General features: G+C 40.7%; 1 protein-coding gene across 3 annotated transcripts; it reads right to left on the bottom strand.

The window, feature by feature from the left end:
* Positions 1–366: 366 nt before the first annotated feature.
* Positions 367–25183, bottom strand: RABEPK (Rab9 effector protein with kelch motifs). 3 transcript variants are annotated; one of them, XM_073224587.1, is made up of 8 exons: positions 25128–25183; positions 19483–19541; positions 16919–17076; positions 13863–14015; positions 5382–5543; positions 2714–2863; positions 937–1086; positions 367–677 (listed from the first exon to the last, which is right to left on the bottom strand). In XM_073224587.1, exons 2-8 carry the CDS (start codon positions 19533–19535, stop codon positions 388–390), a joined length of 1116 nt encoding a protein of 371 aa, XP_073080688.1. In that variant the 5' UTR covers positions 19536–19541; positions 25128–25183; the 3' UTR covers positions 367–387. The 3 variants fall into 3 exon arrangements, with proteins under 3 accessions (XP_073080688.1, XP_073080686.1, XP_036864063.2); XM_073224585.1 differs by lacking the exon at positions 25128–25183 and adding an exon at positions 20725–20814; XM_037008168.2 differs by lacking the exon at positions 25128–25183 and adding an exon at positions 20292–20679.
* Positions 25184–25314: the final 131 nt, after the last annotated feature.

A 25314-nucleotide genomic window follows, 5' to 3' on the forward strand; every position in this document is an offset into this window, starting at 1 on the left:
TGGGGTCTGATAATAGTTGGGAAACACGGCTTCATCCCTGTCCCCAGTGGTTCACTAACAAATGCCAACTGATAGTACATCTTTCTAAGGAGCAGCTACTAAATACTTTAAAGTCCACTCAGTTCCTACAGCTTACACCTAACAATTATGATACCACAACTTTTTTGTGTGATTACTATTAACAAATTATGGTTGTAATTGCTGGCAAACCCCTTTAAGAGGTTTTTCTACTGGGCTACCCAGGTCATTTCTATACCTACCAAAGTAGTTACGAACAAGAACGTAATAGTGCAGAAAGTATTTTGGAGTTGTGAGACAGCTAAGGTTCATTTTTTATCTAACTTCTGAAAGCAATTGACATTTAAACACTTTTAAATGTGGGTTTTATTAGTCAACTACAGTCACAATACAATCATCATAGATTTCCCCTTCTGTATTCATCCCACCAAACACAAAACAGAGCAGCCTGTCAGTCTGATTTTCCTCCTGTGAGTCACCACCCTGAGTCACTCCTTTGTCAGTGGAATCCCCTTTCTCAGCATCACAGTTCACAGTGGTAGAATTTGAATTTTTCTCAGAAGCAGACATCACTGGCCATGGAATGATACACATGGAATGGTCCAATCGTCCAGGAGGCAGAAAAGTATCAAATTTAAGCAAGGTCCAGTGCTGCTTTTCTATGTTAGGGGAGGAAAAAACAAAAGCTCTGTTAAGAAATTTCCAGAAATGTTCAGTGATCTGTATCACCTGAGCCCTAACAGAAACGGGAAATAAAATTAATGACACTGTTACTGTTTTGATGATGTCATTCCCTTAAAGTTTGGTTTCTATTCCTTTGGATTTAAGTGTGAAGGGACTAAATTGAAGAACCAAAGCACTGTGATACTTAAGAAAATGGTCAGCTGTTGAAAGACCCACCCACAGTGAACACCTCACCTGTGTGATACTGGTACATTGTGTCCAGGGCTCCCGTGGGAGTCATCCCTCCGAAGACATACACATGTTTTCCCATGGTCACAGCTGAGTGGGCAGCACAGCCAATGGGAGCTGCCCCAGTGGGACTGAGCTGCTGCCACTTCATGTCACCTGCCAAGAGAAAGAAAGTGGGTACAACAGTAGTCTAAATGTGGTCTCAAACTTAACTACCAGACTCTAGTTTGCAAACCACTCATTGAGTGTCATTTGCCAAGAGCTCTGAGAGGTAACTTTGCAAGGTTTAGTGCATGTAAAAATTACTTGGGTGAGCTTGAGATTCTGTTGGGGTATTCCAGGGAGGGAGGGACTAAGCCTCCCAGGTGATGCTGATGGTGGTGGTCTTCCAAGCACACAGGAATGTGTATCTTAGGTGACCATCATCATTAATTATTTCGGAGCCTGGAATTTAGGTGAGGTTCCAAGTTTTTATTGTGTATGTGAGTGTGTGTGCGTGCACATGTTTTTAGTACAGTTCCTTAGAAAGCAACTTTGTGAGTTCTGGCTAAATACTGGAAGTATCTTGCTTACTTAATTCTCATATAACAGCCCTATGAAGTTGGTATTACTTCTGCCTATCCTCTTTCTTACAGGTAAGGGAAGAGGAATTAGGTAGGAAAAGAGACTTGTCTGAGATCCCCCAATTAGCAAGTGGCAGACAGGGCTAGAATGATACTCAGGTTTGACTCCAAAACCTATGTTCTCTATACCATAACGTGCTGTCTCAGCACCTGCCTCCAACCTATTTCTGCATGGATATTTGCATCTTTTTCAGCAAGTGTTGAGATGAGGTAGGATATGATTGGATTTTAGGTTTAGAGAACTACATGGGTAAGGAAGGAAGAAAAACAGGAAGTAGTTCCTCAGCATAAGAGAAAAGGACCTTTTTAAAAATAATCATTAAAACCCCATTTGCCTGCCTTCAAGGAACACTTCTGTGAAGGTATTTTTCTGTCTGTCAACTCAACACAGGACCCCAGGATCTGAGGTGGAAGGGGAGAATCACCCTGTCTAGCCAAAACTCCAGCCAATGCAGGAATCCCAGCCAGTGTTGCCAGGCATCAGATGTCACCAAGCTAGAGGGCCCATTGTTTGGCAAGGTGGCCCAGTCCACTGCACAACAGGTCTCATGCTTTCTGCCCATTGTTCCAATTCTTGTGGTCTGGAGCAATGCAGAACATGTTCATTTGTCCAGTGATCAGCAGATGTGAACTCATCATTTATGATCTGCCAGACACTGTTAAGTGCTGGAAATACACTGGGAACAAAAGAGACAAAGTCCCTGCCCCAAGGAGCTCACAGTGTGATAGAATGACTCCAAACGAGTCCAGGCTCTCTAGTGCACGTCAGCCCTTCAGACACATAAAAGCAATAGTCAGGTTTTCCCTAACTTTCCTCTTCCCAATGTTTTTAACTACTCAGCATGCCAGTTCTGGTCAACTACCACCAGACACACTCTAGAAGTTAGTCGGGGAACAGAAAGCATAATGAATTTTAATGCAAGAGCAAAGTTGTTGGAAGGATAAGAGAGAACGGCTGGGTACATAGCAAGTGCTCAGGAAATGACTGCTTTTACTGCCATTATTGTTTATTACTATTATCCAGGTACATTTGACATAGTCTAGTGAAGATTCTGCTGGCTGGTCAAGTTACCCAAACCTAAGAGCAAGGCTATAGTCTATCAAAGCACATTTCATTTAATTTAAAGCAGACAAACCCCCATGCCCTCCATACTACTTACTTATATCAATGCAATGGAGATCATCATAGAACTTGTCCCCTGCCAAACCTCCATGGATGAACAGTTTTGTCCCTGCTGCTACCATTACATGACCATGCCGGGGGGATGGAGGTTTTCCAAGTGTCTCTGGCTGTGACCAGGTCAGAGTGTCTGAAAAAGTAATTCACTGACATCAGACAACAAAGCTACAAAGCAAGAACATGAGAAATACATCCAAGCCTCACTTCCTCACAAGGAGAAATGCTTCAACACAAAGTGACACTGGGGTCATTCACTCCAACTCACCAACCCAATTCAGGTCTCCCTCCCTCAACAGCCTGTGCAGCCCCTGCCTAGTCACATCTGGGGGCTGCAGCAGTCACTACCCGAAACATCTGCCCCTTCTACTATCAGGCAGTAGGAAAGCATTCTTTGCTTTGAATTAAAAAGACCTCCCTTAGTTTCAACCTAGAACTGCCCCCAAGTTAAAAAGAATGAATCTGCTGCTTCCCTCACAGGCCTTCAGAATCTTCTTTTTTCAAGACAATATCCTTATCGATTTGCTGGAAGCATGTGGAAGGAAACTGACTTTTAAAGTTAGGAGGACCTTCTGAAGTGGCAGTGTAAGTTAATGGTTAGAACATAGGATCTGGAGTTAAAATAGGTTACTTCATTGAACAACTGTGTGTACGTGCACCAGTTAATTCTCTAAGCTTTCGTTTCTACAGTTGTAAAATGGAGTTAAAGATAACACCTACCTCTCAAAGTTGAAGCATGGGTTAAGTAAGATAATGTACATAAAGCACAGGCACAGGGAAAGTATCCAATTCCTCAGAAATTAATACGGTTATTATCCTAATAGCACAGATGTGTTCTACCTGCTGGCGACCCTTCACATCTTCAAAGTTGTGTATATACAGAATTTGAGAACAATAATCAATCATTGCAACAAAGCAAAAAAGTCTTAAAGGAATGTTGCAAAAAACCATTTGAGACAAAAGCCTGTCAACAATTTATCTTTGAACTACTGCTTGTGGCACGCCTGCAGGTTACATAAGGAGACCCCAGTGTTTCAAGGACAACAAGCAGAAATAATCTGAAAAGGTTTGTGTCCAAATATATTCATCATGGCATTGTCTGTAATACAGAAGAATTGGAAATAGACTAAGTCTACCTGCAGGTGAATGGTTATTATTGCTATGGTCACAGAATACCATACATTCATTAAAAATGTGAAGACTTCGTGGTTACAGTGGAAATGCTTAAGTGAAAAATATAGGATACAAATATTACATATAGAATTATCTGTTATTTAAAAAAAAAGACGAAGTGCATTGAGATGTTAATAATTTGGTGGTGATATATATATACATATATATCTATATATCACACATACACTTAGAGCGTACATAGATACACATTTCTTTTCTCCTTCCTTAGAGTTTTACATGTATCAAACAAATATTATTTAACATCTTAAAAATTGCTTTAGGAGAATCACAAAACCAATTCTTTCTGGAAAGAGAAAAGTCATAATGTGATATGTCTCAATTCTTCCAGTTTTACTTTATGAGTTTAAAATTTTGCTTATGGCATTTTATCAAAAAAAGGCTGCATAGTTCCTGAAATATACACATGGAAATTGTATTTGTCAGATTATTTGTTAAGTATTACTCATAAATTCTCACTACCAAGAGGAAGAAATGTAGACATTTGCTAGACAACAATTTGGCAAGAGGTCTCACAATTTACCATTTTGACCTAGTAATTCCACTTCTCAGCATCTCTTCCATACAAATGTTTATAATGTATCTAAGAATTGACATGCATGTTCACTGCAACACTGTCAGCAAAATGTCAATCGGCAGAAAAATGGATGAATAAAGAATACACACAGGAGGATATGCTTTGCAAAGAAATTGGTACTGACTTAGAAGACATCTATGATATATAATTAAATGAAGGAATAATAATAATAACACAGTTCATATACATTAGATGCTTCCTATGTGCCATGCATCATATCACATGATCTCATTTAACCTTTCCAACTCTTTGTGGTAGGTGCTATTACTCTACTTTACAGATCAGCAAACTAAGACTTAGCGAGATTAAGTAACCTGTTGAAAGTAATATAGAAAGTATGCGTCAGATGTAGTCCTGAGTCCATGGTGTGCAGCTTCGAAGTTCAGGCTTTCAGCTACTAAGATCTACCCTTAGCCTTGCAAAAGTAAGCTGTGGAACAGTATATATAATTTAATTCCACACATGTGTTTTAAAGTTTTCACATAATTTCCAAATTCATAGAAAATTCACATATGTACAGGTATGTATGATTAAGTGCATAAGAAAGTCTAGAAGGAAACACTGGGAACTGCTTAACAGTGTTTACCTCTGTCCAGAGAGTGGGAAGGAGAGGCTGAAGGCTGAAGGCTAAAAGCGAAACTTTTACTTTTTTACTTTATAAACTAAGTTTAAATTTTTAAAAATTGATCATTTATATCTGTTCAAATGCAAATTTTGCTGTGGGAAGACGGTATCAACTAAGGGATATACCAAAGACGTCTAGAAGTGAGACACGAAGTCAGGGCGTCATTTTCTAACCTCTGCTTCCTACATCAGGTAAGCTGCAGGCGGGGATGACCCTGAACAGGTAAGTGGCAGCCCCGAGGTGCCCACCAGTCCATACTTGCATCAAACACATGAAGTTTCACATCCTGCACGGGCTGGGCACCTCTCTCTCCACCTCCAAAGACATACAGCTGGTTTCCAATGGCTGCTGAAGACGTGTGAAATGTTCTTGGGGATGGTGGCAGGTTGATCACCTCTGGTATGGTCCAAGTCCTGGTTTCTGGTCCAAGGAGAAAACAGGCACCTAAAACACCCAGTTTGAGGGGCCTCTGACCTTGACTCTGGGGCTGGACAGGATCACCTTCTAAACCCCACTTCCTAAGGAGGACAGTGTAAGTCTAGGCAGGGATCTCGCCACCAGAGTCAAGGAGGCATAGGGGGCAATACTTAGAATAGATAAGAGTCAAATCCTGAAGACTGAAGTCACAAGTGCAATTAAGAATGAGGTCGATTTGTTTTTGGAGGACTTCAAATATCCTCTCTGAACCCTCTTCCACTTTGCTCACTACCCTGATCTGTGTGCATTCAGAGGAGCTCAATGTTTGCAAAAGTTCATTCCCACTAGAAGCTAGAACCAAATGTGCCAAATTTCTCAGGAAATATGGCCGTTAAAAGAAAGTAGACAATGTTATCACAGTTTCAGTAGCAGTAATAACAGTCCCCTACTCAACAGTAAGTGCTAAGTAAATATTGTTTCTCCATTTTATAGACCAGAGAATTGAAGCAGAGATAGATGAGGTCACTTGTTTAAGGTGACATGGCTAATAAATGGCTGAGTTGGGATTCAAAATTCTATTTCAATAACACCAAGATCCATGCATTTTCTACTCTTTGGACTTGAGAACACAATTTCCCCACCTGGGTAGGTATAAAACAGCTTATTTCTTTTTAGAATGAAACATAATTTTATAGAAACAGATGCATTAACTGAGCACCTTCCTCATACAGAATCACTGCCCTGAGCACTCTGCCATCCCCACTACCCTTATTCAGCCCTGGGAGATGGGTGGAAAGTCTCCCCACTTTGCAGATGAGGGAAATGAAGCTCAGAAAATATAAATCCTCTCCCTCAGGTCCCGGGACTTGTGAGTAGCAGAGCAGCAGTTTGAATTCAGACATGTCAAGACTCCTGTACTCACTCTACCACCACCCACCGGGAAATAATTCTTTCCTGGGAAGTTTGGGGCTTTTGGTAAAGGGCCACATGAAGTGCTTCTAAGACGTGTGGAACTCAAACATGAACCTGGAGACCAAACAAATCTCAGCCTATATCCAAAGCAAAATGTAATTGTCTCTGTGGTTACAGATCTTAGAAAGCTTTTGGATCTTAGGGGGAGTTAGAAGGTACACGACCTCCAGGGTCAGAGGATCAGGGTTTGTGTTCCTGCCAAGTTAAATGCCAGCACAGATAATCACAAAGGAGTCCTAAGCCATTGGACAGACTTGCCTCAGGAACAAAAGCAACTAATGATTTCTTAGGCATGGTGTCAAATTATACTTTCTAGGAGAGAAAAATGATATGGTGGAAAACCAATTCCTTTGTTGTTATTTTTTAAAGTGTTTCTTTTTATTGAAGTATAGTTGATAAACAATATTATTTTAGTTTCAAGTATACAACACAGCGGTTCAACACTTGCACGCATTATTAAATCCTCATTCCAACTAGTGGAGTTACTATCTGTCAATATAGAAAGTTGATACAGAATCATTGACCGTATTCTAATGCTGAACATCCATCCCTGTGACCAACCTATATTATGATTGAGATTTTTTCGTGCCCCTTTATCCCCTGCACACACCCCACTCACCCACCCCAACCCCTCCCCCATGGTAACCACCAATCACTTCTCAGTGTATATATGAGTCTACTGCTGTTTGTTCACTTTGTTTTGTTTTTAGATTCCACAAATAAGTGAAATCATATGATATTTGTCTTTCTCCACCTGTCTTATTTTACTTAGCATAAAACCCTCTAGGTCCATCCATGTTGTTGCAAATGAATACCAATTCCTTTGACAGAGGCTTTCCAAATTCTTACTGTATGTTAGCCAAATGGATGCCATTACTGAAAATCAAAAGGCCAGGGCTCCAGAAATGATTCCATCTGCCAAACTACAGCTATATCAACCACAACAATAATTACTGAGCTTTAACTATGTGCAAGATATTGAGTTAATTTAAATCATTGCCAAACTTAAAAAGATAGGAGCTATTACTATCCCAAAGTGATAGAAGCTAACTGGGCTTCTATAAAAGCATAGAATATTGTCAATTAAGGAGCTGGACAAGAGTTGACTGTTAGGTGAAAAATGACCAGGTTATTTGTAATTAACAAAATGCATATTTAAAAAATCAGATACAAGTTTTTTGCCTATCAAATTAGAAGTGTTTAAAAATGATAAATTCAATGCATGTCAGGAGTGAAACAAGCATTATTAAACACAGCTACAGAGAGGATAAGCTAGACAATCTTCTTGGAAAGCAACTGGGTAGCATGTATCAAAAGCTATAAAGTTCATAGCATTTTACTTAATATGTTTATTTCTGGGAATGGATTCTAAGAAAATAATCTGACATATAAACAATGACTTCCAAAAAAAGATGCTCACTGCTTTGTCATTCATAATGGCAAAAATCTGAAAACAACCTAAATTATGGTATTGTCATAAAATGGAGTATAATGCAGCCACTAAAAATGGTGTTAACGAAGCACTGAAAATAGGAAGTCATTTCTCTGGTAATTATGAAATTAAAAAGAGAAAGGTACAACAGTGTAGTGTTGGAAAAGTATGATCTTTGGCTTATAAAAATGCGGAGAAAAGACAGGAAGTACACAAAAATGTTAATAGCCTTAATGTCACAGGATTGTGGATGGTTTCTGTCCACATATTTACACTTTTCAAATGTCTTACAATGAATATAAATTATATTTATAAATTACAAACTGATAAATTATGTATTTATAGTTCCAATATAATAGATTTATTTTATATGTACTATAATAAACCTAATGTAATTAAATTTATAAATTATATTCATAATATAAATTATTATTTATAATAAGACAACAACAAAAATTTTTTAACCTGACAAACAGACAAATAATCATCCATTGGTGGTTCAACAACATTCTCTGAGCAGAGATATTCCCAAACTGCTTCCTCTGTAATAAAACTGCCAGTGAGACTCATTAGCAACTTTGCACTTTTGGGCTAAAAGAAACCTACTAGGGGGATCTAGGTCAGGGTTTCTTAATTTTGGCACTATTGACATTTTAGACCAGGTAACTTGTTACTGGGGGCCTGTCTTGTGCATAACAGGATGTATAGTAGCATCTCTGGCCTCTACTCAACAAGACACAGTAGCAACTTCAATCCAGCCTCAAGTTGTGATGACCTAAAATGTTTCCAAGTCATGACCTTTGGACAATCGATTGGACAATAACCCCCATCTGAGACTACTAATCTAGGTGAAAGGTTCTAGCCTAGTTTAGTCATGGACTTGCCAGTGACTTTAGGAAAGTCACTTTCCCTGGACTTGGGTGGGCCATTTAGCACACTGTTCTCTGAAGTCTCTTTTAGCTTTGTTTTTTATGAAGTTGATCATTGTACATGTTGCCATGAAAACAAAATGCAATTCTGTTATTTTCAGATTCTGCTAGATGTTAAAATTCCTACTTCCAATGAGGACACAAATATTAAATGGATTATTCAGTACAATCCAAACAGGTTTTTGTATTGGAATTGGAATTATTTATGTCATTAGGTAAATAAAGCCCTTCAAGGCTATCATCAGACTTCTCAGCAGAAACCTTACAGGCAAGAAGGGAGTGGCATGATGTATTTAATGCAATGAAGCAGAAGGGCCTCAAATGAAGAATACTTTATCTGGCAAGATTATCACTTAAATTTGAAGGAGGGATTAAACAATTGCCACATTAGCAAAACCTGAGAGAATTTACCTCCCCAAAACTGTCTCTACAGTGTATTTTGGAGGGACTGCTCTAGATGGAAGTGTTCCTAAGGCTTAATAGCTGTCACCAGAGGTAATAAAACAACAGTAAAGAAAGTAGAACAGTTAATTAATAAGCAAACACAAAATTAAATCAACTACCCCCAAAGTCAATCAAAGGACTGACAAAGAGTACAGAATATGATACCTAATATTTAAAGAATGGAGGAAGAAGAAAAAGGAGGAGAAAAAAAGAACCTTTAGATTGTGTTTGTAATAGCATACTAAGTTAGTTAAGTTAAACTCTCAGATAGTAAGGAAGTTAACCTTGAATCTTTGGTAACCATGAATCTAAACCCTGCAATGGCAATAAGTACATACTTATCGATAATCACCCTAAATGTCATTGGTCTGAATGAACCAATCAAAAGACAGAGAGCCACTGAATGGATTAAAAAACAAGACTCATCTATATGCTGCCTACAAGAGACTCACTTTAAACCCAAAGACATACACAGACTAAAAGGGAAGGGATAGAAAAAGATATTTCATGCAACTAATAGGTAGAAAAAAGCAGGAGTTGCAGTACTTGTATCAGACAAAATAGATTTCAAAACAAAAAAATCCATAAGAGACAAAGAAAGCCATTACATAATGATAAAGGGGTCAATCCAACAAGAAGATATAACCATTATAAATATCTATGCACCCAACACAGGAGCACCTACATATGTGAAACAAATACTAACAGAATTGAAAGGGGAAATAGAATGCAATGCATTCATTCTAGGCATCTTCAACACTCCACTTACTCCAAAGGACACATCAACCAGACAGAAAATAAGTAAGGAGACAGAGGCACTGAACAACACATTAGAACAGATGGACCTAACAGACATCTACAGAACTCTACACCCAAAACCAGCAGAATATACATTCTCCTCAAGTGCACATGGAACATTTTCAAGAATAGATCATACACTAGGCCACAAAAAGAGCCTCAGTAAATTCAAAAAGATTGAAATTGTACCAACCAGCTTCTTAGATCACAAAGGTATGAAACTAGAAATAAATTATACAAAGAAAATGAAAAATCCCACAAACACATGGAGGTTTCACAACATGCTCCTAAATAACCAATGTATCAATGACCAAATAAAAACAGAGATCAAGCAATATATGGAGACAAATGACAACAATAATTCAACATTGCAAAATTTGTGGGATGCAGTGAAGGCCATTCTAAGAGCGAACTATACTGCAATACAGGCCTACCTCAGGAAAGAACAACAATCCCATATGAACAGTCTAACCTCACAATTAACAAAACTAGAAAAAGAAGAGCAAATGAGGCCCAAAGTCAGTAGAAGGAAGGACATAATAAAGATTAGAGCAGAAATAAATAAAATCAAGAAGAATAAAACAATAGACAGAATTAACGAAAGCAAGAGCTGGTTCCTTGAGAAAATAAACAAAATAAATGGACCCCTAGCCAGACTTGCCAAGAAAAAAAGAGAGTCTATACACATAAACAGAATCAGAAATGAGAAAGGAAAAGTCACTATGGACACCACAGAAATACAAAGAATGATTAGAGAATAGTATGAAAAATTACCTGCTAACAAACTGGATAACCTAGAAGAAATTGACAACTTTCTAGAAAAATACAACCTTCCAAGGCTGACCCAGAAAGAAACAGAAAATCTGAACAGACCAATTACCAGCAAGGAAATTGAATTAGTAATCAAAAAACTCCCTAAGAACAAAACTCATGGACCTGATAGCTTCACTGCTGAATTTTATCAAACATTAAGTGAAGACCTAATACCCATTCTCCTTAAAGCTTTCCAAAAAGTAGAAGAGGAGGGAATATTTCCAAACTCATTCTATGAGGCCAGCATCACTCTAATACCAAAACCAGGCAAAGACACCACAAAAAAAGAAAATTACACACCAATACCACCAATGAACATAGATGCAAAAATACTCAACAAAATATTAGCAAACCAAATTCAAAAATATATCAAAAAGATCTTCCATCATGATCAAGTAGGATTTATTCCAGTGATGCAAGGATGGTACAACATTCGAAAATCCATCAACATCATCCACCACATCAACAAAAAGAAGGACAGAAACCACATGATCATCTCCATAACTGCAGAAAAAGCATTTCACAAAATTCAACATCCACTCATGATAAAAATTCTCAAAAGAATGGGTATAGAGAGCAAGTACCTCAACATAATAAAGGCCATATATGACAAACCCACAGCCAACATCATACATAACAGCTAGAAGCTGAAAGCCTTTCCTTTAATATTGGGAACAAGACAAGGATGCCCACTCTCTGCACATTTATTCAACATAGTTCTGGAGGTCCTAGCCACAGACAGCAATTAGATAACACAAAGAAATAAAGGGCATCCAGATTGGTAAAGAAGAAGTTAAACTGTCACTGTTTGCAGATGACATGATATTGTAGTTAAAAAACCCTAAAGAATCCACTCCAAAACTACTAGATCTAATATATGAATTCAGCAAAGTTGCAGGATACAAAATTAATACACAGAAATCTGTTGCATTCTTATACACTAACGATAAACTAGCAGAAAGAGAAATCAGGAAACAATTCCATTCACAATTGCATCAAAAAGAATAAAATAACATAGGAATCAACCTTACCAAGGAAGTGAAAGACCTGTACTCTGAAAACTACAAGACATTTAGCAGAGATATTAAAGAAGATACCAATAAATGGAAACACATCCCATGCTCATGGATAGGAAGAATTAATATTGTCAGAATGGCCATCCTGCTTAAAGCAATCAACAGATTCAATGCAATCCCTATCAAAATACCAACAGCATTCCTCAGCGAACCAGCGAAAATCATTCTACAATTCATATGGAACCACAAAAGACCATGAATAGCCAAAGCAATCCTGAGAAAGAGGAATAAAGCTGGGGGTATTATGCTCCCCAACTTCAAGCTCTACTACAAAGCCACAGTAATCAAGACAATTTGGTACTGGCACAAGAACAGAACAATAGACCAATGAACAGACTAGAAAGCCCTGATATAAACCCAACCCTAAATGGTCAATTAATATACAATAAAGGAGCCATAGACATACAATGGGGAAATGACAGCCTCTTCAACAGGTGGTGTTGGCAAAACTGGAGAGCCACATGCAAGAGAATGAAACTGGACTATTGTTTAACCCCATACACAAAAGTAAACTCGAAATAAATCAAAGACTTGAATGTAAGTTATGAAACTATAAAACCCTTAGAAGACAGCATAGACAAAAATCTCCTGAATATAAACATGAGCAACTTCTTCCAGAACGCATCTTCTCGAGCAAGGGAAACAAAAGCAAAAAAGAACACATTCATGGGACTACATTAAACTGAAAAGCTTCTGTATGGCAAAGAATACCATCAACAGAACAAAAAGGCATCCTATAGTATGAGAGAATATATTTGTAAATGACATATCCAACAAGGGGTTAACATCCAAAATATATAAAGAACTCACATGTCTCAACACCCAGAAAGGAAATAAACTGATTTAAAAATGGGCGGGGGATATGAAGAGACAATTCTCCAAAGAAGAAATTCAGATGGCCAACAGGCACATGAAAAGATGCTCCACATCACTAATCATCAGGGAAATGCAAATTAAAACCACAATGAGATATCACCTCACACCAGTTAGGATGGCCAGTATCAAAAAGACTAAGAACAACAAATGCTGGTGAGGATGGGGAGAAAAGGGAACCCTCCTTCACTGCTGGTAGGAATGCAAGCTAGATCAACCAGTGTGGAAAGCAGTATGGAGGTTCCTCAAGAAACTAAAATAGAAATACCATTTGACTTGGAAATTCCACTCCTAGGAATTTACCCAAAGAATACAAGTTCTCAGATTCAAAAAGACAGATGCACCCCTATGTTTATCGCAGCACTATTTACAATAGCCAAGATATGGAAGCAACCTAAGTGTCCATCAGTAGATGAATGGATAAAGAAGATGTAGTACATATATACAATGGAATACTATTCAGCCTTAAGAAAGAAACAAATCCTACCATTTGCAACATGGATGGGGCTACAGGGTATTATGCTCAGTGAAATAAGCCAGGCAGAGAAAGACAAGTGCCAAATTATTTCCCTCATTTGTGGAGTATAACAATGAAGCAAAACTGAAGGAACAAAACAGCAGCAGACTCACAGACTCCAAGAAGGGACTAGCGGTTACCAAAGGGGAGTGGTGTGGGAGGGCAGGTGGGGAAAAAGGGAGAAGGGGATTTAGGGGTATTATGTTTCCTACACATGGTGTTGGGGGTCATGGGAACGACAGGGTAGCACAGAGAAGGCAAATGGCGAATCTGTGGCATCTTACTATACCGATGGACAGTGACTGCAATTGGGTATGGGTGGGGACTTGATAATATGGATGAATGTAGTAAGCACATTGTTTTTTCATGTGAAACCTTCATAAGAGTGTTTATCAATAATACCTTAATAAAAAAAAGACTGAACAGCAAAAAATAAATAATCAAATAAAATTACCTCTGGCTACTTACCAGGATTCAGAACTTGGAGGCAATTTCTATTTCCTGATTGGTCAGCACCTCCAAACACCCAGACGCTGTGAGGTGTGCAAGAGGGAACAAAGCTGGCATGCTCATACCGGGGCAAGAGGCCCTCCGAGGCGGTTAACTCCCAGCATTGTGTTCCTAGAAAACATTTCACCCCATTCCTAGACTGAGGTTGCCAAGTGCATACATTGGTTGACAAACTTGGGGGTGGGTAGAGAGGAGAAGAGGGTCAAAAGCATAGGTGAACAATCATCAGATCGCTTAAAGGGAATGTGGTAGAATTCCAAAAAGTTCTACAGTGGACACTTCTACTGTCTGTCTAGTCCATATGCCCTCTCATATGAAAACTGTCCCCACTCTCCCAAGCACAGGGGGTAGCTTCAAGAGGACTTGTTTGTACTACAACCCCTTGACTTTCTAGCCTTTGCTGATGGGGTCTAAGGTAACCACTTTACCCAAAATGGGCCAATCAGACCTTCCCTCCCAGAGAATTTGGAATTCAGATTCCTGGATTTGGGTGGCCATATTCTACCATGTGTGGGAAGCAGATTTCCCCAGAGAGTGTGAGGGAGGAAGTAGATGGTTTCTGAGTTTCCCAGTTTCTCCTTCCACTCTTTCCTGAGCCTAGGCTATATTTTCTGCCCTTGGACTCCTCCTTTTTTGCCGATTTAAGAGAGTTTCTGTTACCTGCAACTAAATGATTTTGGGATAAAACAGGTTCACAGAATAACACCCAACCTACAAGTTATTTTAGTTAGTAAACCACTCACACAGGACTTTGACAGGCATTATCTTGTTAGATCACCGTAACTGCCAATTGAAAAAGTTATTATTCTTATTTTACAGGACTGAAGCCCAGGTGGTTTAGATGGGTTAGCCAGAGACACAAAGTTAGTTATAGGTCACAACAAAGACATAACTGAACCAGACAGTGAGTTTCTTGAGGGCTGGAAGAGATTTAATTTACTTTTGATACCCTAGGACAAGTGTAGAAATTCAAATGCCTACATTAGAGCAAAGGGAATGTGGCTAATTGAAGCATGAGAGCCCCAGTGATAGGTGGCAGCTCAGCTCCAAATAATTGCTTCTATGTAGACGTACAGGCCTACTGATGTCAGATCTTCCAAAATTGCCAAGAGAAGCCAAACAACATCAATTTTTATATGTAGACTGCACATTTGGTAGGTAAACAACATAGACTGAAACAATAACAGCAATGTTTCATGGACCTAACAAAATGTGCATGTGGGTCACCAGTTTTCTTCTACTGTTGTGTATAGTACCTAGTAGTCCCTGTTCACTCATTCATTCATCCTTTCATCCAAATACTTTTAAAGCACCTGCTCTGTGCCAGGTGCTATGGTGTGGCTGTGGAGACAATGGTAAGAAAACCATGTTCCCTGTTTCTAAGGAGCTTATACCTTTGTGGGGAAGACAGGCAAGAGACAATCACATGTGAAAAGAGCTGTAAGGGGGAGAAGGACTGGAAAGAACTTCTAAAACCCTTGAAATTTCGTAAGCGATAATATCCATAAACGTGTCTTCCTTAACAAGCCCCTGGGTTTATGTTAATGAGGTGACTTTTGGAAAGCCGTTAAGGATGGGGGCGGGTTGCCAGGGGAACCAGCCACACGATTAGAGGGCTGGAACTATCATCAGTCCCAGCCTGCCCTCCATTCCCCACCCCCCTGCCCCTCCTCTGGGGTGGGGAGACAGGATGAAGGTTGAATCAATCACCAATGGCCAGTGATTTCATCAATCCTGCTTTTGTAAAAGAAACCTCTGATAAAAACTCAAAAGGAGGGGTTAGGAGAGCTTCCATGTTGGTGAACACGTGGAGGTGCTGGGAGGGTGGTGCGCCTGGAGAGGGCATGGAAGCCCCATGCCCCTTCCCTCAGAACTTGCCCCTTGCATCTCTTCCATCTGGCTGTTCCTGAGTTACACTCTTTTACAATAAACTGGCAATCTAGTAAATAAACTATTTTCCTTAGTTCTGTGAGCTACCCTAGCAAATTAATGGAACCCGAGGAGGGGGGTCACAGTAACCTCTGATGTATATAGTTGGTAGGTTAGAAGCACAGGTGACAATCTGGACTTGTGACTAGTGTCTGAAGGACTGGGGGGAGAGGAGTCCTGTGGGACTGAGCCCTTTATGTGTGGGAACTAATGCTAACTTCAGGTAGATCTTGTCAGAACTGAACTGAGTTGTAGGACACCCAGCAGGTGCTGCAGAATTGCTTGGTGTGGGGAAAAAAGACCACATATTTGACAGCTAGAAGCAAAGTACTGAGACAAGTGCTGAGAGGAGACACAGGAGGAGAGAAGGAGAGCAGCAGAGTTTCTCCTTTACAGTGGTAATGCCTACAGCAGTCCAGAAGTATCAGGGAAAGCTGACATTTATATGCCATTTAATCTGGGGTCTGAAAGATGAACAGTAGCCAGATGATAAGGAAAGGGAAGCCTTCTGAGCAGAGGGAATGATATGCACAAAGGCTTGGAGGCCAGAGTTCAAGATGTGCTCAAGTAAGTGAAGGACTCAGTGTAGCAAATGTGGGTTTGGGAGAGCCAAGAAATGAGGTTGGCAAAGGCTTGAAATGTGGGAGTGACATGGTCAGATGTGTATTTTAGACAATACTGTCTGGCTAGGTATGGTGAATGCACTATACAGGGGGGAACTTGGGAGACAGACAGGAGGATGTTATCATATCTGGTTTGGAGAGAATAATGCTTTGGCTATAATAGTGGTAGTGGCAATGGACAGACTTGGTGATGTACTGGATATATGGATGGAAGAGGGTGTGAAGTCACCAGTGTTTCCCAGAAAAATATTTGATGAATGAATAGCAGGATGTCCAGGGCTCCATACAAAACAATGAGGAACTGGTTGGGTGGATGTGTGTCAGGGGTCTGCTGAGACCTTAGGTGCCTCTCACTGCTGTCTGGTGTGAACTGGTGTTCCTAGGAATGCTCTGGTCATGGCTGGCAGCAAAAAGCACTGCTCTCTGGTCACAGGGCATGTGCTTCATAGCTGCTGGTCTTACCCAGATCCATGGTGTGAACATCTGAGAAGCTTCTGTTTGGATCTGCTCCCCCAATGATGAAGACCTTCCCTCTCTTGGCATCACCAACAGGGGGTAAATATGAGCAGCTGTGGCCAACCCGAGCACAGGGGCTGTCTCCAGTGGGGGTTAAGGTGTACCTGCCAAGGGAGGATGTAATCAGGAGGCCTAAGTAGAGAATAAATGCAGTAGTGTGTTCTCTCCATTCCTCTTGAAATATTCACCTGAATAAAGAGTCTTACACATATACAGACATTTTAAACTGCATCCAATAAAGCAGCATTTCCCTGATTATTATCAGTACCTTCCATTTGCACATAAGCTTTGACTTTAACCCAATGGGGGTACACTGGGTTGGTGCTGTCCCCATTTGATAGGTAGGGAAACTGATGCCCAGGGATGTCCAGGTCCCATGGCCTGGCACAGGATAGTAGTTATGAGCATGATTTGTGAATTCAGAAAACTGGTTCGGGTCCCATGTCAGGTCTTTTCGAGATGTGTGACCTTGTGAAAGTCATTGAACCTTTCTGAACCTTGATTCCTTGTTTGTAAAATGATGATAACAATAGTTCTTGCCTGTGAAGAGAAAGCTGAAGTCTTGTGATAGTGCAGGGAAGGACCCAATGGTGGCTAGAGCTTTATGTGCCATCACATGGGAACCCACAGCCCCAGTGCTCTTGCCACTAGCCAGTGATGCTTCCCTCTGCAAGTAATATTCTCCTGAATTTATTGATGTTACGAGCTTTCCCAGATTACTCATAAAGCTGATGGAGGCCAAAGCTAGAACTTTGAAAAAAATCAAATACCAGATCTATTCATTTCACTCTCTAAATTTATTCTGAAAGCTGACTGAGAAAACATACCTCAAGCTTTGTGTTTGGAAAAGAAAATTCTGTCACTCTTCCTCAGTCCCTGTCTTATTTGACCTCTCTGGCATTTGTTACTCCTGACTCCTCCCTTCTTCCTGTACTTTTCGCCTAACTGGCTTCCCTATAATCTTCCCTTCTGGTTCTGCCCCCACCTTCTAGCTGATCTTTGTTACCTTCTGACTCCTTTCTCCTGCCAGCTTTCTCCTATTCCTCAGAATCCTTTGATTCTCTTTTCTTCTCCTCAGTCTATGTTTGCTTACTTGATCAATTTTATCTGTACTGATGGCTTCAATTACCACTCATCTATATATTCACCAGTGATTTTCAAATGTTTCTTTTTTAGATCTCTCTTCTGATGTCCAGATTCATATGTCCCATTATCACTTGGAAAATTCCTAACAATGGCCCGTGCATGCTTTACAACCCTGGTTTCACTTAATCTGCACAAAACCCCTTTGAGGACAGTCTTATTATCATCATCTGAGTGTTACAGTGAAGGACCCAAGGCTTAGAAAAGTCAAATAACTTACCCAAGAGCACAAACATCCAGGTACATGGTGATTGAAACAAAAAAATTCCCTGCCTTCATAACCTTTATGGATTAGTTAGGAAGAGGAACATCAAACAGATAATTTCACAAATACCCATTTCATTTCAATTGTAGTATAAAAGAGTACAGGATATATACAGGACATACAGTATGAAAACATGTCATAGGGGGACGTCACCTTGTAAGGACCAGTAGAGGGTGTGAGGTGGTCAGAGAAGGTTGCCGGAAGAAGTACCATTTGAATTGAGAGCTGAAGTATGAGTAAAAGTTAGCTGGGCAGAGCAGGATGAACGAGGGAGGGGAAGAGTGATCTAGGCAGGGAGACCGGCATGAACCGTTCCTGAGAGGCACCTCACAAGGCACGTTAAGGAAGAGAAAGAGAACGAAGGACAGGTAAGGGGATTTGAGGTGGGAAAGATAGGCAGGGACAGATCATGCAGGGTCCAGTGGGCCATGTTAAGAACTCTGGTTTTTATCTGAAGACCAATGGGGAGGTAAAAAAGGGTTTCCAACCAAGGACTGCCATGATCAGATTTATGTTGGGTAGAGAGCAGGAGTGGACACAGGAAAGCCAGATCGGAGTCTCCTCCAGGGTCCTGTGGAAGTACTGCCTCCTCTCCACACCTTCTGTGAACCCCACTTCACCACTGCTCCTGTTTCCTCACCATCACCTGCTCAGTGTACAGCCCCCACTACACTGAGACCATTCACCTCTGTACCTTTGTCACCAACACGGCAGCTGCCCCTCAGGCCAGTGTCAGTTACTGAATGAAGGGTTTGTTGAGCAACACCCAAGAAAGCCAGTTTAAACCAAATCCAATTCTCTGAAAATCTTAAAAATGAGTCACAGCTTAGGGGAAGACACAGTGTTGAAGCTGAGGATGCCAGATGGTCAGTGCATTACTCTTCCTGCTAAGTGGATATTAATAAAATCAACATCTGGTTTGTGATAATTATTGCCCCACTATCTTTCCTCTGAAGACCTTCTCAAACAGTATGAGTCTAATTGCCAGAAACTGCAGTTTAATCTCTACCCTTTTCCTAGATGATCAAATATGTTAGTAAACTACTTATAAAAATGAGACAAAAACTCATGTTTTTCTCTGTCTGAATCCTTCCTTACAGACCATGTTGCTCTTCTGGGCTTGTCTCCAGGCTCCAAGACTGGCAGCTGCTTCATGGTGTCCTATGCATGAGAAAGAAAGACACTCTTTAGACATTTACCATTATTTTCCACCTAAAACACAGAACAAATCAGGTCCCTTTCCTTTTTAAAAACTTTCCTGTTCATGTACCAATTTCTAGGGCCTGATTAATTGGCATAAGCATTTCCAACCTTTTTGATAAAAGCTTATATTCGGGAGGCAAATATAATAGAACTTTCTTAACACAACTGCAGAAGTTTTTTGAAGTTTTCTGTATTTTCATGGGGAAGGGGCATGCATCAAAATAAATTTTTAGAGGTCCTAAAATGTTTATCAAAAGATAAAACATTTTAAAAGGCTGAGAAGTACTGAACTCAGATGAATTCTGAGTTCAGCACGGCATTCAAAGCCTTTTGGTCTGTCTCAACTGTCTTTCCAGGAACTCACCTCCACAATTTCTTGCTATATTGAGCAGTTCTTGCTATATTTTTTGTTCCTCTAAAATGGCAGGCCTTTTCATAACTTGTATCCTGTGCTGACTGCCCTATGTGAAATGTCTCTTTCCTTCTTGTCACCTAGAATACTACTAGTCAACTTGCAAAGTCCAGTTCAAATGTCACCTCCTCAGTAAAACCTTCCCTGATTTGTTGCTTTCCACTTAAATTCTCAAATTACTTCCTTCTCCCTCTGAAGGTTATCTATTCAGCCACCATCATTGCAAGGATCACCCTGAATATAATTATTTACAAGTCTCTGGACTAGATTCTAAATTCCAAGAGAGCTGAGCCTACCGGATTCATTCCGAGAATCCACCAAAGGACCCGGCATAGAGTAGAGGTGAGGGATAAATGAATGAAGAAAGAAAATGGATGAGATTTCTGGGAGGTGAATGGGTAAGTCCAAACTTAAGCCTAAGCCACCGACTGCTGTCCCCAAAGCCCAAAAGCTCAGTGGGATAAACCTCACACGGGCTGGGATTCCCCGCGGCCACCCCGACAGTCCCATTCCCCAGTCCGATCCCCGCGTGGCAGCAGTGGGGGAGGAGACAGGGTCGGCAGAGCACAGGCTGGTTGCACGGTCAGTGATGCCGGGCCGTAGCCCAAGCACGCCCCTCCCAGCGCCTTCCACCCGGCCCGGGCCCAAGTCCCTAAAGGATGCAGCCGCCCCTGCCCGCGATCGCGTCAGACCCTTCGCAGCGAGACCCCAGGCCCAGCACCGCGTTACCTGAGGCGGCTCAGGACGGTCCCCGGCCGTGGCTCCGCCCCACTAGGGGGCGGGGCTTGAGCCTTGGAAGAGTGCGGCGGCCGAGCGCGCCGCTCCTCCCCGCCCCGACGGCGCGCCTTTGGAAGCAGCCGGGGGTGTCTTCCCGGCCCCGGGTGGCGGCCAGGCTGTGCGTTTCTCGGTAACCGAACAGGCCCGACAGCCCCTGGGGCCTTCCTTCCCCAGCGGAGTCAGTCAGGGATACTTGGAAACAATTTACAAGGGAATTGGCCGGGGCTGGGCGTCCAGTTGGAGGACCCAGATTCCTTTGGCAGCTGGGCTCTCCTAAAGCGGGTAGGATTATTTTCAGTTCCAACGGCTGTTAGAAATGGTTCCTGAAAGGGAAGAGTTAAGGTGCTTTCCTAGGTGTGGAATCTCCTGGCGCAGTCCTTAGGCCAGTTCAAGCTTTGGCGCGTTAGGCAGTTGACTCACTATAATTAGCTTTTGTAAATATGGCAGGCACTTGGCGAACAAGACAAACATGGCCCCTGACCTGTAGTTTACAATCTAACAAGAGAGATTAAACAAATAACTAGGTATTCATTCATTTGTAAAAAATGCAAGGAATAAAAAGTTCATCAGTGGGAGTATCTATTTTTGGGTAAATTACTTTTCTCTGCACCTCAGTGTTGCCTGTCTGTAAAATGGAGCCAGTAAGACTTTTTGTCATAAGGTTATTGTGGCACAGAGCTGGTCCTCTCTAAAGTGTTAGGCTATTCACAGCTATAAATGAACTCTGGACACCAGTCCTGACTTAGACATGTTCATCTGCATTACTTCTGGTCTCCTTCATAACCATAGGTTCTCTGTGGCTTTTCTGAAAACAGAGAGGTGGCTCACCTATGTTTATGTTTCAGAAGACCTCACAATTTACTTAGTAGGGCTGAAGCCAGTTGTGTCCTAGGAAATAGAGGAAGCCCCATGAGCTCCTGGAGTACAGAGCATAGTGGGAAGCAGACAGACATACCTGGGTTCAAATCCTGGCTCCAGCACTAACCATCTAATCCTGACATATGGCAAGTTCATTACCTTCTCTGAGTCCTAGTTTCCTCACCTCTAGAAAGGGAATTGTAATACCTACCTCACGGAACAGTTGAGAGGATTTGATGGTACTGATGAAAGGCCAGCTTGTAACAAACAACCCAATGTGTCTATCACCTCTTCCAAGAACTCACCCAATATCTGAGGGATGCTTCCCTCCTTTCTATCTGCTGTGGATGTCAGGAGTGAGGATCACTGAATGAAGTGGGTCTGCACGAGGGAGATTTTCACTTCCAGACAGTCTGGTAATGTGAGGACTGCCACTTATTTTCACTGGAAAGGGATACTATTCACTTTCATTACCTACCTGTTCATTAACTTATCAGCAAGGGAAGAATATGCTGGTGATATCTTCCTTTCAAGCATGTTATAGTTTGTAAAAAACATTCATATCCAACTCTCTTTGTTCTCTTTCCCAATTCTGAAAATTTATCTTGAGTAGATTCATTTGCAGTTACTGAGATTCAGAGATGAAAAGTGAATTTCCAGCTTTCCAAAGACTAATTGGGGGAAAAAAGTCAAATAACAGTAGTGTCTTTTCCTCATTTGGAATTTTTTCCCCAAGAAACTCTGAGCATATTATCCTGATACGTTTTCCTCCTAAAATCTGAAATGTTACTCCTTTAGAAAAATCCTTTCTAGCCTACCCACTACTCAGGGCTAACATTCATTCACATTGCACTTACTTTGTATATGACATTGTTTTAAGCCCTTTCCAAATATTAACTCTATTAGACCATCAGTATAAACCTATAAGTAATATGAGGTAGGCACTGTTATCATTTCCACATTGGGTGCTAGAGTCTGCACACTTTACCTCCACTATATTGTCAACCTAAAGAAGGCCCGTTCTACTACTATTTTCTTACTCATAGTACCACTCCTTTCCCCTTTTAGCACCAATCACACTTTGCAATTACTTGCTCATTTATATGTACAGTTTGTCTTCCCTATCAGACCATAAGCCACAAGAGAGGAGTCGTATCTGTTCTATTCACATCATAGGTACAATAAAATTATTTGTTGAATAAATGAAGAAATGTATGTTTGTGGACATGATTCATTCTGCAACAAATTTTTATTTATTTATTTCACATTTCATCATATCATTTAATTTAAATTGGGATCATTTTATTCACATTGATTATTATATATTAAGACTACTTAAAAGGTATTGAGTCATTAAAACATAATACATGTTGGTTAAAAACTGCACATGGAATGACTCCTGCAGACATCTCACGTGCATGCATGCAGATTAATGTTCAGGATCACACTGGAAGGCTGAGTCTTTCTGCAACAAATTTTTAAAAACTAATTTTACTTTGAAAAATTTTATACTTACAGAACAGTTAAAAGAATTATACAAAGAACTATACAAGTCTAGCCAAATGTCCCCCAAATATACTTCAAAGTAAGAAGATCAAGTCCAGGATTACCTGGACAACAAATATTTGTTGAACATCTGCTACGATTGGAGTGTATATCAGTTTCCCAACCAGTCTCTTAGCTGCAAGCATTGTCTCCTACAGTCTCATACAGCAGCCACAGTGATCACTTTAAAAAGAATTTACTCTTTTGTTCAAAACCTGCCGTAACTCCCCATTATATTAAAAGTAAAAATCAGTGTTTTCTCTTATCTCCTTTCCTTCTCCTCTTACCTTGCTCCAACAACAAGATTCTACATATGTTTCCATTTTAGGGCCTCTGCATCAGCTCTTCCCTATAGTTTCCCTCAAGTATCTGCATAGCTGACTTCCCCTTCTCTTTGTTGGTTCTTAAAAATGCTTCACCCCATCTCTCTTACCCTGCTGGGCACCCTCCTCTCCCACAGCACTTAACACTTTGTAATATGCTATACAGTTATTTGTTATGTTTATTTTTATGTTCCATCTCCTCTACAGAAATGTTGCTACAGGCTGAGGATACGGATCTCTATTTTGTTTGCTGAATATCCCAAGTGCCTACAACTCTACCTGGCACATAGTTGGTATTCAATAAATAGCTGTTAAATGAACCAACGTTTAAGGTATACTAACTGCCAGGTCTTGTTCTTCGCGCTGGGGGTACAACAAAATACTCTCTGCCCTCACTAGGGCAAACTCGTTAGATCTATGTTCCAGTGTCAGCTTCCATGCTTATTCCCTGAAGAATTTGGGCAAGTTACTTAACCTCTCTGAGCCTTGCTTTCTATCAATCGTTATGAGGATTAAACGTAAAAAACAGCATCTATATAGCACTTAGCATAAAGAAGATTTAGCATAAAGAACTCTTTAATATTTGTTTCCCTACCTTCCAGGCTGGAAGACTGGTAGCCTGACATCTCTGCCACAGGTTTAGGCATGGTTTTCACAAAGCGTCGGAGAAGTGCAAATGGGTTACTACGGCCACGCTTACCTAATTTTTTTTTTTTTTTTGAGAGGGCATCTCTCATATTTATTGATCAAATGGTTGTTAACAACAATAAAATTCAGTATAGGGGGGTCAACGCTCAATGTACAATCATTAATCCATCTCAAGCCTAATTCTCGTCAGTCTCCAATCTTCTGAAGCATAACGAACAAGTTCTTACATGGTGAACGAATTCTTACATAGTGAATAAATTCTTACATGGTGAACAGTACAAGGGCATTCATCACAGAAACTTTCGGTTTTGATCATGCAATATGACCTATAAACAATCAGGTCAAATATGAATATTCGTTTGATTTTTGTACTTGATTTATATGTTGATCCCACATTTCTCCTATTATTATTATTATTTTTATTTTTAATAAAATGCTGAAGTGGTAGGTAGATGCAAGATAAAGGTAGAAAACATAGTTTAGTGCTGTAAGAAGGCAAATGTAGATGATCAGATGATCAGGTGTGTGCCTATGGACTAAGTATTAATCCAGGTTAGACAAGGGCAGCAAGACATCCACGGATGCAGAAGATTTCTCTCAAAGCAGGGGGGGGTGAGGTTCTGAGCCTCACCTCTGTTGATCCCCAAATTCTCACCTGATGGCCCCCCTGCGACTGTGCCTGTCTTAGGTTGTTCCTCCCTTGAGGAATCTTACCCGTCTCTGGCTAACCAGTCATCTTCCGGGGCCATACAGGGAAATGTAAAGTTGGTAAGTGAGAGAGAAGCCATATTGTTTGCAAAGGTTAGCTTTTTACTTCTTTGCAGATTTATGCCCTGTGGCTTCTATGCCCAGCACTTGTCTCGAGGTATCTTTACCACCTGGAGGAAACACGCTTACCTAATTTTTAACTGAAGATGTTCTGTTGAGAGAAGAACTAAAAGGGTTGGAGTGAGAAACCAGGGAATGGCTGAAGTCACTTACTTCGCAGTTTTGCCTCGGAAAGCCTCTCTGGGTCCCTGAAAGGTGAAGTCTGGAGAAAGGGAAAGGGAGGAAAAGAGAGCCAGCGGGCTATTACTTAAAACTACAAGTCCCAGCACTCCTCGCGGCAAACAACTACGGGTCCCAGCAGGTTTCACTCTGGAACGAGTGGGCGTCAAGGGACCTGCAG

The sequence above is a fragment of the Manis javanica genome, chromosome 2, assembly GCF_040802235.1.
Source record: "Manis javanica isolate MJ-LG chromosome 2, MJ_LKY, whole genome shotgun sequence".
Classification (NCBI taxonomy): Eukaryota; Metazoa; Chordata; class Mammalia; order Pholidota; family Manidae; genus Manis; species Manis javanica.

Coding starts and splice junctions, on each gene's coding strand:
- RABEPK (XM_037008168.2), bottom strand. Junction 14,016..16,918: donor TGTTCACACCATGGATCTGG/GTAAGACCAGCA, acceptor AATGTTTTCTAG/GAACACAATGCTGGGAGTTA. Junction 5,544..13,862: donor CCTCCAAGTTCTGAATCCTG/GTAAGTAGCCAG, acceptor TCCTTGGACCAG/AAACCAGGACTTGGACCATA.